The sequence below is a fragment of the Leuresthes tenuis genome, unplaced genomic scaffold, assembly GCF_036924035.1.
Source record: "Leuresthes tenuis unplaced genomic scaffold, fLeuTen1.0.hap1 SCAF_10, whole genome shotgun sequence".
NCBI classification, from domain to species: domain Eukaryota; kingdom Metazoa; phylum Chordata; class Actinopteri; order Atheriniformes; family Atherinopsidae; genus Leuresthes; species Leuresthes tenuis.
In genome coordinates this window covers 36939996-36959721 of record NW_027325364.1, presented here as the reverse complement: position 1 = coordinate 36959721, position 19726 = coordinate 36939996, and the positions used below count along the sequence as shown (strand labels likewise).

Genomic DNA, 19726 nt, shown 5'->3' with positions numbered 1-19726 from the left:
ACGTCGGACTGGTGGGATGTCAAATGTCAGCATGTAACCGAATCGCACATCACTACTTTCAACCCCAGGTAGGCCAAGTATGGAGAAATGTAAGAAAAGAAAAATATCTAAAGAAAATAGAAAATGTAATGATGCCTGGGCAGAATCATTTGTATTCACCTCTGACGAGAGTGGCTTACCAGTATGTCTGATTTGTGGTGAGAAAGAGACCTTTAACTTGTTTTTTTTTTTTTTTTTTATTATTATTATTTTTTTAAGAGTTCAAAATGTGTTCATTACATAAATACAATTTGATTTTCTCTGTAGCACTTTGTGGATTTCGTAAACAGCACAGTTGTTTATAGAAAGCATGAAAGTAAAAAAGTGTTACAGGTTGCCAACCCCTGGTCTAGCAGGTTGAATGTGAGCAGACTGGGCTCAGAGGTCAAGGTTTAATAGAGGAGGTGGCATGAACTTACCCCTTTTAAATAGAAAATCAGAACGGCTCGTTAAATGAGGAACTTTTAAACAAAGGGAAACTAATAAAATGTCAGGCTTGTGTTTTTGGGATTATTTACACCTACTGAACTCTTAAGAACAGAATAAAATATATGTCACAAAAATATGTCACATTTAAAGGCCAAAATCTTGCTAACTAGAAATCAGTAAGTGGCATAAGGAAGAAGATTTGGTCTGAAAACAATCTTGCTTAATCTTAGGTCAGAATAGGGGTCTCTAGTGTGTAATGTATGACCACATTCATTTCTCATCTCTTCTTGATGCACTGAGTTTGTGTGTGTCTGAGATGGAGAAAGGTGCAGCAGAGACATAAGTGAAAAGGTCACAATTTGACAAAAGCCACAGGTTTTAGGTGAGAGCAGTATTAAATTCTAAATAGAATATCTAAAGTCAGACCAGAATGTCAGAATTTGATAGTTGATATCAAAGTTCAAGTTCACTTTATTTCTGATTCCAGCAAAAGCAAAAACAAAGAGGAAATAACAGATCTTGTGATCAGGGTAAGTGCAAAAAAAACTGCATGCAGTTATAAGCATGACACAAACTCCCCCCTGCAGGTCTCACCATCGCAACTGCCCTCCGGCACGAGCCCCCTCCCAAGTCCTCACCTCAGTCACTTCTCTGACAATTGGTTCTGAGTGCACAAACACATACGTGCCAGTGATGGACGGCACAATGGAACATAGGTACAAGTTGACCAAAAGTGTGGGGGGATTCAGGGTATTGTCACAGCTCATGTTTTGTTAAATCTTGTTTTCAGGTCATTTGTTATGTTTTCAGGTTTTTTGTCATGTTTTTAGATTCAGTTCTTGTCATGTTTCTCCCCTGCCATCAGCTTCACTCACATCACCTGTTTCATTGTCATCAGCTGCACGTCATTCACTAATCACTCCCTCCACAGCATTTAGTCTCCTGGTTTCCTTTCACTCATCGCAGATTCCTCTCTAACCCTTCATGCCACCGTCACTGAAAGCTAAGTCTGGGTTCCTGCCTCACAGTCATAGTCTTTGTCAAGTTATTTATTCCATAGTCTTGTTTTGTTTTCAGTCTTGTTTTTTGTTAATTCACAGTTTAAGTATTTTTGAAGCCGGTTCTGCCACGCTTTGTTTTTGCCTTGCTCCCTGTTTTGTGTTTGTTTTTTGGAATAAAACTTTTTGTATTGAAAGAGCTGCATCTGGGTCCTACCTTCACCACCCCACCCTGACAGAAGGAATCTGCCAATCATGGACCCAGCAGTCCTTGAGGATCTTCAGAGCTGACTCGCGGCTCTGCATAAATGTTTCGCCGAGGGAGGCGACATGTTCGACCGGTGGTGGCTGTCTGGTCAGGTCCTGTGAGAGCTGTCCACCATGAGGCACTGGTGGATGTATTCTGCACTGACTTGGCTGAAGTGTCGCGCGCTCTCCACAAGACCCTCACCTCTCCTTTTGCCTCCCCAGCTCGGTCTCCTGTGTTGCCGCCTCCACAGCCCGCTGACTCCGCCAAGATTCTGCCGGCCTTCTTGCAGCCGGTCTTCCACGTCTCTGCCGGCCCTCCAGCCGGGTTCCATGTCTCTGCCGGTCTCCGCCGAGGTCGTCCTGCCGCAGCCGCCTACTGCCGCCGAGGTCCATCCCCAGCCCACGACCATAGTTCCTGCGACCGTGACCAAGCCTGCTCCGGCGGTCAGAGTCCCAACCGCCCACCCCAATTTAGGAACGTCTGGGAGCCATTCCTTGAGGAGGGGGCTACGGGCATCGCCGGGGTTGGGTCGGGTGGGCGCACTGTCATCCTCGCCGTCGCTCATGGCAGCCCAGGTGGGCTCATCGTGGTCCTCACCCGCGACTATAGAAGCCCAGGTGGGCTCCTCGTTGTCCTCGCCCACACCCATGGAAGCTCGGGCGAGCTCACGCCATCCTGGATTCACCACCGCTCTTCACCGGTAGGGGCCCAGGCTGGTTCACGGCGGACCTTGCCTCGCTGCCCTGGAGGGGCGGCTGGGTCGCCGGAGATCTGGCCGTCCGCCAGACGGCCTCCGGCGCTGGGGCTCAGGTCCCCGGAAGTCTGGGCGTCTGGTCATTTGTTATGTTTTCAGGTTCTTGTCATGTTTCTCCCCTGCCATCAGCTTCACTCACATCACCTGTTTCATTGTCATCAGCTGCACGTCATTCACTAATCACTCCCGCCACAGCATTTAGTCTCCTGGTTTCCTTTCACTCATCGCAGATTCCTCTCTAACCCTTCATGCCACCGTCACTGAAAGCTAAGTCTGGGTTCCTGCCTCAGTCTTTGTCAAGTTATTTATTCCATAGTCTTGTTTTGTTTTCCGTCTTGTTTTTTGTTAATTCACAGTTTAAGTATTTTTGAAGCCGGTTCTGCCACGCTTTATGTTTTTGCCTTGCTCCCTGTTTTGTGTTTGTTTTTTGGAATAAAACTTTTTGTATTGTAAGAGCTGCATCTGGGTCCTACCTTCACCACCCGACCCTGACAGGTATATGAGCTGAAAGTTTCATCTCTTTAAGACAAACTCATGATTTTAAGGCATTTCTTTTGTTTGAAATATGACTGCCACCTTTGGCTGATGGGGAAATTTTCCTGCATGAGGTAAACGCAAGTTCCTGAGCCAGCTGTGCACAGCTGTTCCTGGTGCTGGCAAAGGAGAACCCAAAAGCATGACAACAAGGCAGGTGAGTTGCAAGGGAAAATCAGTTTACTTGTTCCAAAAAAACAGGCAGTGTCAAAACCAGGAGATCAGAATAAGCAAACTAATCCGACAAGGGGCAGGCAGGTATCCGTAGTCCAAGAAAGGCAAACTTGGACTAAACTTGGCAAACTGGAAATGCTGGAGAGCTTGGCATAGTATAACACAAGACAATCTAGCAGGGTTCAAGTGAAAATGGACTGGTGTGTATATATATACACTGAGGAACTAATGAGCAAATGGACTGCAGGAGAGGAGGAGATGGGCGGGGAAAACCAGGTGAGAGAAATGAGTTGATAGCATGGCAGGGAAGAAAGGCAGGATCTGAAATGACAGGAGAGTTGGTGAAGTGACATGGAACCAAAATAAACTAAGAGTTAGTGTAACTAAGTTACAGTGCAAATATCTTTCCAAGACGTTTTTCGATTTAGGCTACCTATCTAGTTTTACATACGGTAGAAAATTAGTACTGTTATCTCAATAGGTCCTCAGTCCTCACAATGTACAAATGATGAAAGAATTTGTGTTTTCGTCTCTGTGTCTGACAGGGGCTTTAAAATGTGAAAAATCACAATTATACCATTGTATGAAAAGTTCCAAAATATCTTCTATGATAGTGACCATCTCTGGCTTACTGTGAGAAAGTTTGTTGAGCTTCGGTTGAATCTTTCACAAAATAGAAAATATTTTGCATCTATATGGATTATATCAAAGTAATTAAATAATTTACATAAATCATATGGTCTAAAAACTGCAAAAAATATTTACAGATGATAGGGATTGTTGATGGATCCCAGATGAATATTTCATTAAATAAAAAATGTTAAAATATGTATTATTCAGTATAAAAATATCAAATATTGCTGTGGGTTGAAACATTGTCCAATGTGATTTACAAGGACTGTTTAGAGAAGAAATCTGATCACTTTAATAGGAAATAAGTGATGATGCAGGGAGATATATTTGTTTGCCAAATTTGTATATTTTGGAAATAAATTAGGATTAAGTACTCAAAACTGGAGAATCAAAGCTGGAGCTCAAATGTGTGACATGAATTAAAGGAATGTGCTCTGAAAATGTCCGCCCCCTAGGACAAACGGGTGGTTTTTAATAATATTTCAAAGCGTGACAGATACAACTTTTGTTTTTTGTTTATAAGCCATGGCCACTTTGTCCAGTCTCTAACAACATTTATGAATTGTCTCATGACATTCTAATGACATGTAAACCAAATCTGATACAGATCCGCTCAGCTGTTTTGGCAATATAAACTTCTCAATTTTCATGTTTGTCAATTTTTAAATGTTTGTCATGATTTTAAGGAATCTGTTCTCTAAGTTTCACCCCTCTACAACAACGGTGTTTTTTTAAATGATTTTTAAAAAGTGGGACAAGAGCTCCTTAGTATTTACTGATAAACCCACACCCACTTTGTCCAACCGTTAACACTTGTTTCGCATTCGCAGTTCCTGTGCCCTCTATGGGCTTAGAGCCTGAAAGAAACAAAGTCAAGAACAATCCAGTGGAAAGATGGTATTAAAAATCATTCAGGGTCATTAATTGGTTGTTGATTTAAATAAAAATTAAAATCATGTCATTAGTTGGTTGATGGTTTTAAATTAGAATCAGCAACCAGTAACTGAGTTGGAAATATAAAACAGTCTAGAGATGAACTATGAAGAACATTACGAGAAAATACATGCTATATTTATTAAGAATAAATAAATACAACTGAGAAGCCAAAGCAATTATAACTTTCTTCAGCCTCTTAAGGGAAGTGCATCCTTTGCTCAGTCTTCTTAATCTGAGATCAAGCGAGATCTTAAGTGAAGACGAAGCCCAGATACTTTATGTTGCTAACCTTCTACAGACAGACTATTGTCCCGACACCAAATCGTGAAATGTTCCACATCTGCTCTGTAAGTTGTTTTGTCATCCTTATTGACAAGTTCAACTACTGTTGTATCATCAGCAAACTTGATGAGCTGGTTTGTGCTGGAATTAGCAGTATTGTCATTTGTCAGCAGAGTTAAGAGCACTGGACTGAGAACACCGCCTTGAGGGGCCACATGCTCAGTTTGATGATGCGTAATATTTAACTGCTAAGACAAACAGTCTGTTGTATTTCTGAAACCCAGTTAAAAAAACAAGTGAGGTTTTCTGACTGAGCAGAGACAGCTTCCCTATTAGCTGCTGTTCGATGAATATGTTAGGCTGGTTTTCATCCCAGTTGCTCCACAGCACACTGAAGGTTAGGGCTGAACGATATGGAAAAATAATCTAATTTCAATTTCTTAAACAAATATTGTGATTTAATAAAAACTTGTTTAAGTTTCTAGTCTTTTGTATTTTTCAACAAATATAGGGATTATATCTTTCTGTTATAGTAGACGATCTTACGTAGAATAAACAAACAGCAGTGCCTTACACCATTTGATAAAATTAGATGAAGCATCAATTTAAATTAATGGGATTTTATTAGTATAGACAACTTTGTATGGTTTAACTTGGTTTTGTTAAGAATGTAATAACATAAGGAAATGCTATATTAGCAAAAATATTTATTAATTAAAAAAAATCCCACAAATAAGGTGCAGAACAATAAGACAAAAAAAACCCACCTGCCACTTTGAAAATATGCAGGCTCATCAAAGTTCTAAGCAGAATATAAACATGATAAACATGCCAACAATACTTTCAATTACTCCTAAAACAATAATACTATTTTAACAGTTATACAGTTATATAATCTTCATAACACCCACTCAGTAACTACAACTAACCACACAGATTAATGTGCACATTGAGTTTAGCTCTGCTAGCCATAAAGATCCAAATGTGTGCTTCTTAGCAGCTCACATATTTTTTGCAAGAAAAACCAGCATATCAACTTTTGCTGGTTTTAAGGATGAGTGAGTACAAGTCAATATATTCCCTCCGGTACCGAAAACACGCTCTGAGGGGGTGTTCGTGGCAGGTATACAAAGATACTTGCAGGTCATCTTGCACAGTTGTGGAAAGTTAATCTTGTGCAACTTCCATCAGACTAAGGGATTGTCTTCTCCACTGATGGCAGCTGTTATCAGGTAACTGTTTAACTCTGCCTCTGTGGCATCTTCAAGTTGCACAGGTGAAGCAGGAGAAGGAAAGCTGGTCATAAAAAAGCTGCCAAGGGATCTCTTCACCTTTTCCACAATAGGCTGTGTACTTTCAAGCTTCTGAACAGTTTCGGTGCCAGACCTCTTCTCCTACCAGATGGAAAACAGTTCGTTTTTCTACTGCAATATGTAGACGTTGATAAGTCTTTAAAAGTATCATATTGAAGAAAATTATTATTGTTTACCCTGTCGGGTCTTAATGACAGGAATGTCGTCTGCACTGATGTACTTTGTTTTGAACCCTGGGTCCAGGAATGATGCAACATCCAAAAGCTCCTTGCTAGTAGAGTCACTGTATTTGTCACTGAGGTATACCAGCATCTTACTTTTAATCGACTTTGTTAGATCAGTGTCCTCAACATCTTCAGCCAGAACTCATGTGGCCAGAAGATGAAGAACTAGCTTGAGGTAAGAGATCACATAATCCTCTCCAGAAGGAGCATCATTAAATTCCAGGAGAGGATGCAGGGCCTTGTGAATATATTCTAAGACGTCGATGTCCTGCCAGATTGGGATGAGGCAGCATGTATATCGGTCTCCTGACAGCACCTGGGATATTGCTTTAATCTTTTCCAGCAATCTGGCAGTCATCATTTCTTTGGACCCCCATCTTGTTGGACACTCGGTTATAAGGGTGTGTTCAGGAATGTTGAGCTCCCTCTGAGCCTCAGTCAGTGCTGCCTTCTTCTTCCAGCTGTGGGATAAGTGACCCACCAGCTTCCTGCACAGTCCTATTGCTCTTGATACTTTACTTGAATAAAAAAAAATAAATTAAATAAAATACAAAAATGATGAATTCATGACAAAGACTACAATTACTCAATCTCTTTCTCTTACACACACGCACACACACAGAAAACCGTAATTTACCAATGGGTAGATGTAATCTGTGAGTGAAACACTGCGGTCTGGTCCATTCATTAATCCTTGCTGCAGTGATCATATTTGACACATTGTCTGTTGTTATGGAGACGTGATTTTCTTCGTGGAGATCCCAGCTGGCGAGTCCCTCTCTCGGGGGAGCTGCAATGTTTTCCTCTGAGTGGTCGTCTGGAAAATAGCTAGTTTGAAGGCAGTTTTTAGGTGTGAGTCTTCATCAATAAAATGCACGGTTAGACTCTGATAGGGCTCCGCTGTACAACTTGACCACATGTCCTCTGTTTTAAAACCACAATAATTCCACATAACTGAAGTATTACTCCTCTTAGACACAAAAGTTTCTTTAGTGTCGGCTGCTGTCATGGTTGTGCTTGAGGCCATCTTCGTCTGGTCAGATTATTTTTTCTTCTTTTTTTTTTGGCCCTTGGCATGTTGAAAGTCACATGACTTAGATCGCATCGTATGCAATTAGAAGTTTTTCACATCGGGATTTTAAATGCAATTAATCGTTCAGCCCTACTGAAGGTCATTGCTTGAAGAAGCCAAGATAACTACATCCTCAGCAAAGAACAAAGATGCAACCCTAAGGTTCCAATACAGACACCCTCCTCTCCTCAATTTTTGATCATGTACATGAACACAACAAACAGGATTTGTGACAAGAGTCAGCCCTGGCAGAGTGCAATATGCACTGTAAACATGCTTGACTTTGTGCCAAGAAAGCGGACATAGCTCTTGCTTTGATTATACAGGGACCTTTTAGTCTGCAATAGCGATGCTGGTATCCCGGTGGGTTGACAACCTAGTCCATTGTTCTATGACCTGGATGAAACCCATACTGGAGTGGCGTTGGGTGAGTGTAGGGATACTCACAAGTCCACCGCTCAGTGCCTCTGTGCTGGAGTTCTCATAAGTGAGTGAGGGCTCACCTCCTTGACTATGCTCTGACTGCATATGCACCAAGATTATCCAGACATGAAAATTACGACTCTTGTGAGTCATGAAATGTCTATGTCCAACACATACAGTGAGCATAGGGTAGTTCATAAGTATACTTGGTACCAGGCCACCTTAGGCCAAAGGTCAATAATCTATTTCTACAGTTGTATTATCAGATCTATGGCCATGTGTCTTGGTGAAGAGAAAGGCACAGCTTTCAATGGATCACCTCCACCTAATGGTCAGAAGGTTGGTGTCTATCATGATGGCACCCACAGGACCCACTGGTGGTGAGAGAAGCCAGCAAGCTAAAGGAGGCTTCCGTGCCTTGTTTTTCTGGGTGTTGCCTGAAGCACCAGATACCAAGTGGCCAAAATGGCTGCAGCGTTGGTAGTTGCGGAAGCTAAAAACTGGTTATGGGAGGAATTTGGCAAGGCCGTGGAGAAGGACTTTCAGTTAGCCTCAAGGATGTTCTGGCAAACCACTGGGTGGGTGCGAAAGGGAAAGCCTATCCCAGGTTGTGCGTGTTTTGGGTGGAGAACTGCTGACTCAAACTGGGGATGTTGTCGAGTAGTAGAAGGAGCACTTTTAGGACATCCTTAATCTAACCAGAATGTCCTCCGTTGAGAAGGTAGAATCTGATGACTAAAAGCCTAATATCCTCCTGGCAACAGGGTGCCGTACATAGATAAGATTTACCCCATGGGATTCTGGGATGATACCCATGGAGAAGTGGATAGTTAAGATTTCAAAAGTGAATTCTCAAGATCCCATATTAAAATTGCCTAGATAAATAGGCTCTAGCTAGGTGATGGCACTGTAGCTACCATAGGGCCTTCCATGACTGGTAGGAGCACCTCAAATGGTAATAATGTCACTCTTACTGCACCCCTATTACTGCATCATTATTGATGTACACACATTATCCACCATCTTGGGTCTCAGTGGAGTTCTATGCTTTCCTGTCTGTACAGAACTGTCAGCACATCCAGAGGGATTACTACGGTTGTTTCAGTCAAAAAAAAACCGCACTGATCGCTAACTTTGTGCTGCATGTGTGCTTGTAGTTATAAATAATCCATCTTATTTTCCAATAAACAAACACTTGGCAAGTAAGAAGAATGACATGGTCTGTCTGTTTGAGTTAGCTTTTAACCTTACATAGATATCAGCTCTCTAGTTACTCTAGTTACTCTAGATGGTATTTCCTTGGCTTCTAGTTCTACAGTGAGGAACCTTTGAGTTATTTTTGACCAGAATTTATCATTTGACGCACATATAAAACTGGTTTCTAGGACTGCCTTCTTTCACCTTCGTAATATTGCTAAAATCAGGAACATCCTGTCTCAGGGTGATGCAGAGAAACTAGTTCATGCATTTGTTACTTCAAGATTGGACTACTGTAATTCTTTATTATTGGGCTGTCCCACATATTCTCTGAAAAGCCTCCAGCTGATCCAAAATGCTGCAGCCAGAGTTCTGATGACAACTAACAGGAGAGATCATGTTTCTCCAGTTTTAGCTTCTCTTCATTGGCTCCCTGTTAAATTCAGAATAGAATTTAAGATTCTTCTCCTCACATATAAAGCTCTTAATGACCGAGCTCCATCATTTCTTAAAGATCTCATTGTAAGATATTTTCCTAACAGAGCACTTCGCTCCCAAACTGCAGGTTTACTTGTTGTTCCCAGAGTTTCTAAAAGTAGAATGGGAGGCAGAGCCTTCAGTTATCAGGCCCCTCTCTTGTGGAATAAGCTGCCAGTAAATGTCCGGGAAGCAGACACCCTTTCCACTTTTAAGATTAGGCTTAAAACTTTTCTTTTCGATAAAGCTTATAGTTAGGGATGGCTCAGGTAATCCTGAAACATCCCATAGTTAAGCTGCTATAGGCTTAGACTGCTGGGGGACCTCATCTGTCACACCTTTCCTCACTTTGCTCTTTTTCCCCCTGTTTAATTTCAAAATTGATTTTATGTACATGTGACATTATTGTGATTATTAACCTATGTTTCCCTGTTCCAACAGATATCCTTTGAATGGCGTTATGGTGTTTTTCCCCCCTCTTTTCCCTCTTTTCTGTCTTCTCAAACCCCAGCTGGTCGAGGCGGATGGCCACCCTTCCTGAGTCTGGTTCTGCCAGAGGTTTCTTCCTGGTTCTGGTTCTGCCAGAGGTTTCTTCCTGTTAAAGGGAGTCGTTCCTTTCCACAGTCCCTCAGGCTCAGGACGGGAGATTGGACTGAAGACACATTTCGGTGCAATCTGTTGGTTTCCTTAGCTAGGATATTAAATTTTTGAATTGGCTCTATATGAATTAATTGGATTATGATTACAATGAATTGAATTCCAATTGGCTTGAATTGGACTATATTACTTAAGTGCCTTGAGATGACAATTGTTGTAATCTGGCGCTATATAAATAAAATTGAATTGAAATTGAATTGTTGAGTCTCAACACACATCCCTTCCAGTAGGTCATACCCTGGTTAGCTCTTTTGGACAAGCCTAGGAATATCCACAGTACATCAGTATCTGAGTGCTGCCTTTGACACAGTTTACCATGCGATCTTATTACAGAGGTTAGAAGACTGGGTGGGAATCTCTGGTAGTGCTTTAAAATGGTTCAAGTCCTATCTCAAGGACAGGAAGTATTTTGTTGAAATTGGTAACGGTGTCTCAGATCAAATGGCTATGACCTGTGGGGTTCCCCAGGGGTTGTGGGACCCCTATTGTTCAATCTATACATGCTTCCATTAGGCCAGCTAATATGCAGCTATAATGTGTCCTATCACAACTATGCAGATGACACTCTGATCTATGTGTCACTGACGGCAGGAGAACATGGGCCTGTCGATTCATTGTGTCACTGTATCAGACAGATCAGTGTGTGGATGCAAAATAATTTTCTCAAGCTAAACTCAGACAAAACTGAAATCATTGTCTGTGGCCCACAGAAACAAAGAGAAAGTGTTATCAGTCACCTTGAGACTCTCTTCCTAAAACCTAATAATCAAGTTAGAAATCTAGGGGTAATATTGAACTCAGACCGTAACTTTAACAGCCACATTGAATCAATAAAATCAACAGATTTTTACCATCTAAAAAACAAAATCAAAGAAAGTGTCTAAACCAGACTTTCTTTAGATTCTTTATCAATAAAATTGTTTCTATCAGAGAGAAGATTGATGGAATCCTTCCCTCTATTATCACTGATGTATCACCAAGTAGAGCAGCTTTAGAAGAATCTTTAGAACCTGATTTGTATTTAGACAGCTTCTGCTCAGTTGATCTCTCTGAGCTAACAACAGCAATAGTCTCTTCTAAACCATCAACTTGTATGTTAGACCCAATCCCAACCAGACTGTTCAAGGAGGTTTTCCCCTTAACTGACACTTCCGTATTGGATTTGATCAATCTGTCTTTGTTGTAATAATAATCTATTTGAGGAGTTTCAGTCAGGATTCACAGTGCATCATAGCACAATAGCACAACAGCACTGGTGAAGATTACCAATGATCTCCTCTTAGCCTCTGATAGCTCAGTGCTGCATTTGATACGATCGATCACAGCATTCTGTTACAGAGACTTGAACATGTTATTGGGATTAAAGGAATTGCATTAGGCTGGTTTAAGTCATATTTATCTGATAGATTCCAGTTTGTTCTTGTAAATGAAGAATCTTCCTCACACACTAGAGTAAGTCATGGAGTTCCTCAGGGTTCTGTGCTTGGACCAATTATTTTTACTTTATACATGCTTCCATTAGGGAACATTATTAGACAGCATGGCATAAATTTCCATTGTTATGCTGATGATACTCAGCTGTACTCATCTATGAAACCAGATGAAACCTACAGGTTGGTCAGACTACAAGCCTGTCTTAAAGATATAAAGACCTGGATGATTCAGAACTGTCTGCTTCTAAATTCAGACAAAACTGAAGTTGTTCTCTTTGGACCTGAGCGGTTCAGGGAGAAATTGTCTAGTTATATTGTTACTCTAGATGGGATTTCCTCCACTTCGCTCCCAAACTCCAGGTTTACTTGTTGCTCCCAGAGTTTCTAAAAGTAGAATGGGAGGCAGAGCCTTCAGTTATCAGGCCCCTCTCTTGTGGAATAAGCTGCCAGTAAATGTCCGGGAAGCAGACACCCTTTCCACTTTTAAGATTAGGCTTAAAACTTTCCTTTTTGATAAAGCTTATAGTTAGGGATGGCTCAGGTGATCCTGAAACATCCCATAGTTAAGCTGCTATAGGCTTAGACTGCTGGGGGACCTCATCTGTCACACCTTTCCTCACTTTGCTCTCTTTTCCCCCTGTTTAATTTCTCATGATATTATGTACATGTGACATTATTGTGGTCATTAACTTGTGTTTCCCTGTTCCAACAGGTATCATTCGAATGGTATTATGGTGTGTTTTTTCCCTCTTTTCTGTCTTCTCAAACCCCAGCTGGTTGAGGCATAATGCCACCCTGTTTCTACCAGAGGTTTCTTCCTGTTAAAAGGGAGTCATTCCTTTCCACAGTCGATGGTATTGGACTGAAGACAAGTTTCGGTGCAATCTGTTGGTTTCCTTAGCTAGGATATTGTTCTTGAATTGGCTCTACATGAATAAATTGGATTACTTTGAAATTATTTAATTGGATTTCATTGGATTATGATTACAGTGAATTGAATTCCAAATGGCTTGAATTGGACTATATTATTTAATTGCCTTGAGGTGACATTTGTTGTAATTTGGCGCTATATAAATAAAACTGAATTGAATTGAAACTCAGACAGGCTAATCCATGCGTTTGTCTCCAGCATGTTAGACTACTGTAACGGCCTGCTCACTGGACTCTCTAAACGAGCTGTAAGACAGCTGCAGTACATCCAGAATGCTGCTGCTCGAGTCATGACTAGAACCAGGAAATATAACCATATCAGTCCAGTGCTCAGGTCTCCGCACTGGCTTCCTGTTGCTCAGAGAATAGACTTTAAAATAGCTTTGCTTGTGTAACAATCTCTTCAAAGTTTAGCGCCAAAGTACATGTCTGACCATATGAACCAACTCGGACTCTGAGACCCTCAGGGAGGGGTCTCCTGCTGGTGCTCAGAGTCAGGACTAAACAAGGTGAGGCTGCGTTTCAGTTTTATACTCCTAAAATCTGGAACAGTCTTCCAGAAGATGTGAGACAGGCCTCAACTCTGACAATGTTTAAATCCAGGCTGAAAATATTTTTATTTAACTGTGCATATGACAACTTAGGGAAAATGCCATTTTATTAACTACCATAAACACGACTTTGTATAGATGGTAATTAACACATTTTAGTAATAATTAGATTTTTATTTTTTTAACATAATGAAATAATCATTACTAACTAATAACACTACACAAAACATAACCCATGATAACTTTTCTCTTACTTGTCATTTTATAGGGCTAATGTAGATTTCTACTGGGGTTCTGGTGAGTTCTGATGAGTGATGGAAAGTGGATGACACTCAGAACTGCTTGTACCCCATGTGACTGTAGCAAACTCAAGTGTGGACTTTAATACAAACTTAAGACTATAAATGACTCCAACATTCTTTTGTGGGGATGGTCAGTGTGGAAATACCAGATGGGGGATTTTGACATCAAAGAAGAGAAATTTACACCAACCTTTGGTCTATGAAAGCATTTTGTGCCATAAATTTGGGTAAATGCATTAATAGCTTAGTGCTAACTAAGCTGAACAAACAACGGACCCTCTCAGGAGAGTATTGGGGAAAACCAGAACAGGACACTTCTGACCCTATCTGGGTCAAAGTAAACAATGGTGACAGTTTGCCCTGACTCTGATCCCAGCCAGAGACAGTTGCAGCATGGACCTCTCAAAAGGATCTCACCCAGAATCACTTTTTAGCTGAATCTTGAAACTGTATTAAATGTGCTTTATATCTTTGTACAAGTTCTTTCATGTTCACAGTGATATCACAAGCTGCATTTTAATACCTTTTTCATGGACACGGAAGAAGTCATTATTTTGGAAAATGACTAATCAGCTTATGGAGCCACATTGCCACATTGTTTCTTCTTGTATTCCATGTTTAAAACAGGAAAATAACATTCGTCATTCATACGTCATAACTTTACAGATATCCATCTGAATTTTGAGACTCATAATAATTGTTATGTTATGTTATGTTGTTTTTGATGTCTTGATATCTTTACATAAGTTTATGCTATATCTTTAACCTTTATATCTTAACAAGTTATGGTGTTTTAGAATCCTCTGAACAAATGTTTATGAGACGGAGCAATGCAGGAGTCGAGCTGCTTTGAGGCACCCTCGTTGCAGGGTCTTACAAAATACGCCCAGGTTCAGACATACCATTGGCTGAAAGTGTAGCGTAAGCCTATTTCATGCCCCACCTCCGCGAATCAAACTCCGGAAACCGCGAGGAAAAGTCAGAAGAAAGTCAGAGTAGAAGAGAGAAGATGGTAGAGAATTGAACATATTGAATCATGAAGAACAGAGAGTTCTGAAATGATGGAATGAGAGTCTGGCGGAGAGTGTTTGAAAATGACAGGAGAGGAAGATGAGATGGAAGATAAAAAGGTCTGAACAAAGACAGAAAAAGAAGAATGTAGTAGAAAGACAAACTTTGTGTTTTTCGTTGGTCCGTCATCATCCTGTCTCCTGTTTACGTCGCATGTTCTCAACCTGCTGCATGCTTCCTCACCTATTTTGCTCACCAAGAGAGCCAGCTTTAAGCTTGTCAACCTTTTTGTCAATCTTTTGTGAATTTAAGTTCACCTCATCAGAGTTGGTCAGCAACCAAAACCAATTCGACCCTTGGACAATTTTGTCATTATTTGCAGTGAATTCCTACACACCACCTGTTCGTCTTCCGAGCTAACAAAAGCTACCAGAAGCCCTCCGGTGCAGGAGAGTGACCGGTCCAGGCTACTTTAATTAAAATCCCCAAAAGTGACCCAAAACAAAGGCTGTGAGACGCGGAACCGAGAGTGACCCAGTTGGACCTGCTGGCGATTACCTGTGGTTCGGAGCTAACCTCACCCTGTTCTTACATTTCAGACGGTACGCGGTGGGTGTCGAGAGAATTCACTGTTAAAATGAGAAATTAACCCAAGTTGTTACCTTTTAAATTCAAATAGTAACAAAGCTCGACTATTTGAATGATTCCGGTATCCATCCATCCCCTCCCTTTAGTTCTTTTCAATTCACTAAGTGTTTCTTATATAATCATTCATATTCAAAACATTTTTCCTGTTGTCTTAAGGTTCATGTCTTTGGTAATTTTAATAAATGGTTCATTTATACATATATAAAATCAACCGGCTTTTGTGTATGTGTTCTTTACATATGTGTGAGTCCAACAAAACGAGAATTCACGAGTAGCGACTATATGAGACTGGAATTTAGTAATTAATAATTGATTATTGATTTAACATACCAGAATGTAAGATTCTGTCTTTTTCCTTCGATTGAAGGTGGTGCCCAAAAACGAGATTAAATAAGGCTTATTCAGATAGTGAGAACTCTTGGATAAATCCTTATATCTTATCACATCACGCTACGTGTATCTGTATCTATATATATATTTTTGGTGCCTCTTGTGCCAGCTATATATATTTTTGGCTACGTAACTGACTTGAAAATTCTCTCCCACATGTTTCACTTTGGACTTGACACACTGAGGTACATATACCTTTGTTATTTCCAGTCTCATTTGGATTTATTAGTACTTGAGGCTTTCATTCAATATTTCTTTAACTACTGCAATTAGTTATTTTTTTTAGTTCTCCATTCTTAGTGCTTTTCGAGGCACACGTCACTCTTAAAAAACTATCACTTGTCATGATCCATGGGTGTTTTGAATTTTCCTATGCTCTGTGTTTTCTTGTGTTTTGGATTTCCTTGGTGGTCTTTGGTTACTTCCTTTAATTTTGTAGAGTTCCCTACATAATTATTCAGTTGAGTCTTACTTCTTCTTCTGTTTCACACCTTGTTTTTATTAATGACTGTCTGACCTGCTGTTCATTTGTGATTTTCTCCCTCAGTATATTTACTTCTAGGTTTCAGTTTCTCCTTGTCGAACCATTCCACGTTCCATGTATGTATGGGTTGTTTATCATTGCTCTCAGTTACAATTTCCTTATCAACTAGTCCTTTGTTCCCTGTTTCTTTCTGTTAGCAAGTTTAATATTAACAACCTGTGAAAGTCACCTCCTACTCCAGTAGTCTTGCATTTGGGTCTACTTTTTGCCACTCGTGACACCACTAGTCGGTCCTCCATTAATAGGACTTATTTAGCAAAATCCTATTTCTATTTCTATCCTTACATATACAAATCACGAGGCATGGATCATCTGATGGTGTGCTCACGTTTGTGCATCAACATGCTTTTTTTTTTTTTTTTACAACTAATTTAGTTTTAGATTACCCTCTCTGAAACCAAATAAGAACCTCTTTGTTTTAAATACCCAGTAACACAATGGTAGGTTGAAATATATATATATATATATATATATATATATATTTCAAATATACTGGGTGAGTACTGAGTGATTTACTTGTACAAGCCTCTTGTGACTAGATCAAATGTATCTGCACTGTTTCAATGGAAGAGTACAGCTGAGGAAATGCACTTTCTGCATAATACTATGGAATGCCTTTTTAGTCAATATCAAATAAATAAATTTTAGAAAACATATGCCATACTAAAGGATATGACTATCTTTTAAGTCCTGACAAAAGTAAACACAAGTATATGGATGAGTTTATATAGCCTGATGAGCCTTTGTTGTGAACCGGTGTCATGTAAGCAAGCACAGGTGGGATGTTGATCTGTAAATGTCCAGGAGAGCTGGCACTGCAAAATATACCAGTCAAACTAAGAGCTGCATGTGTCTTGTGTGTGTATCAAAGGGGGACAGTGGCAGCTTAAGAAGGCTATCTTTTTTGGGTTAATAAGTAACAGTTATTGTGTGAAAAGCGCTTAAAAGTGAAGTGAGTAACTGCTAATGATAAAAATGATCTTTGTACTGCAGATCCCACAAACCCATCTATATAAGATATAAGCTGCACATGCATAATTTAATTTAAGAAGCAATATTTATTAATATTTGACCAAAGAAGATGTCCTCCATGAACTTGTTCTTACCCTGGAATGCCTCCAGCTTCCATTTTGTTGGCTACAGTGACATCTGTGGACCAAACATCGTACTGCCAGCGTTTCTGGCCCAGCACTCCTCCCAGTACTGTACCACTATGCACGCCAACTCTCATGTCTACATCAGTCTCGGTTTTCTCTCTGACATACCTGCGATTGGTTCACAAAGCAAGCACAATTAATAAAATGCTACAGGAAGTAACTCTATGAAAGAGAGCCCACAAATCCACCACTTAGTCCCATTTTAAAACTATAAATACCATGACGCCACAAAAACATTTAGACCCATTTATACACTAACATTTAGTTACCAACTATAAGACAGCTCATGTAAAGCATTAAGAAATACCAGAACTAAAAAAAGATCCATTTGTGAATATATGTATGGATTTTGACCAAAATATTGAATCACAACTGCATCAATTTAAGCTTAATTATCTATCATTCTTAAACAGTCTTCAACTCACTTAGCTGTGGTCCACAGAAAATTAGCAGGAATCTATGAGAGAGATCAATTTCACTCTGGACAAAGTGACCAACCCATTGCATCACATCTAAGTGCAGCTGGCACTCTTAAGTACAGGGTATTAAGACATGCCAGTCTTTAGATGTTCTCTTTGAGTGAGAAAGGGTTATGGGTCCAGTTATGTAACCAAAGTTAAAACTGGCTTACGGACAAGCATGAGGGATGGAATACGGGATCAGACAGCGTAAGTGGGAACTTTAGGCATGTGCTTTGTTTCTTGCATACTTTCTACCAAATCTCAAACAAATAGTCCTCCACAAGTCCACATTTTCCTTGCATGCAGTTTTTGCCCCCTTCTCCTCAAGAAAAACAAGATGGCCAAAAGTCAGTGGCTCTAAAATGATATAGTTAAATGAGATAATGCAAGTAAATTTCAAATTGCTGTTTGAGGACTTATTTTTGCTTTGATATATCATGAGCACCTCTGTACCAGGCGCAACCTTTCAGTTATGTAGGACTAAGGATTATGAGAGTTTTCTTGTAGATTTGTGAAAACCAAATCACAAGCCTAAAATTTCCTCCCACATTGTTTGATCCTGTTTTACACCTTTGTGCATAAGCTCATTTTAACCTAGGGTTTATGTGACTAGCTCTTCCTCACTTTATGTAGAACAACAGTAGGTTGTTATAAGGTAAATAACAGTATGATACCTTGGTCCACCAATATTTAATTATACATTTTCTAACTTTTCATTTTGAATGATTTTTTTTTATGTATACACTTGGGCAAGCATAATATAAACAGAAAATAGGCTACCCCCGATAATCTCATGTGTAAACTCACGAAATAGCCTCCACCATGGCGAGGCCCATCATGATGGAACTGGCAGCATGGTCCTCCCTGTAGTCCGGAAGCCCACAGATGCAGTAGTAACAGTCTCCCAGGATCTTGATCCTCAACTGGTGATACTTCTAAAAATATAAATGTGGTTGAAACACAAATGTACCCAAGAATACATGAAGATTAGGCTAAAATGCATTTTTTCTGTATTTCAAGCAACTATATAATACAAAAGATATAGGGAACCATTAAATATCATAAACCTGTTCTGCAGTAGGCTGACAGTGCAGTTGACTGATCCTGTTTTTTGCTCTGCTCCATATATGGTTTGCAAAGACACACCACAACATAAAAATAAACCTACAAAATGCTCATTAAACAATTCATTAGCTTTAACTGCATTTTTTTTAACTGTTTCAGTTTAAAGCAGTTCTTTTTCTAACTTCGCTCTGTGTTTCACAATGGGAATCGCTTCTGGCGAGACTATTATGGAAGCTCCAATGACGCAACGTCTGTCTCTGACAGACAGGTCGACGTGTGGGGAAGGCCCGCCCCGTCCGGGCCTTTCTCGCTTTCTTCCTCAGAGGAGTTATGAGAGCTCCCTTAGTGCTACCTGGTTGTCAAGTTGGTTGCTAGCTTAACTGCTATCAGACGTCCCATTAAGGGAAACGTTGCCTAGCGCAGCACCAACAGACTCTGAACTGTGCTGACAATTACTTACAGTGGGATTGCGACCCTGTTGTGGCAAACTTCCCGACTGGTCACCAGGTGCTCACCTACCGGGTGTCCTGTGCTAGCTTTGGGCTACGTTCACTCAAGCTCAGCTAGGTGCTAACATTACCTTGTTAGCCACCGAAGCATAGTTAATGCATAGCGGTGGACTATTCTCTACACGACAGGCTATAGTTAAGCTCACACCGACAACATACCCCATTAAAAAAAATAAATTTCTAACTAGGCTCACCCCTAGTACCACATTTCTCCACCAGTTGGCATGTCAGTCCGCGCAGCCTCCATCAAAGGAGCTGGCTGGAATAAAGGGAAGGGCTCTTCCCTCCATTGCCCCACATTATGTGGAGCAACGATTTCGGGCAGCGACCCCC

General features: G+C 40.4%; 1 protein-coding gene across 2 annotated transcripts in view; it reads right to left on the bottom strand.

Annotated features, from left to right (window-relative positions):
• adcy3a (adenylate cyclase 3a) overlaps positions 1-19726 on the bottom strand; it is a 118884-nt gene that overhangs the window by 55393 nt on the left and 43765 nt on the right. For both annotated transcript variants that reach the window (XM_072395036.1, XM_072395037.1), the window contains exons 6-7: positions 18627-18754; positions 17308-17466 (exon numbers count right to left, since the gene is read on the bottom strand). In XM_072395036.1, coding sequence (XP_072251137.1) covers positions 17308-17466; positions 18627-18754 — 287 coding nt within the window. The remainder of the gene's footprint in view (positions 1-17307; positions 17467-18626; positions 18755-19726) is intronic.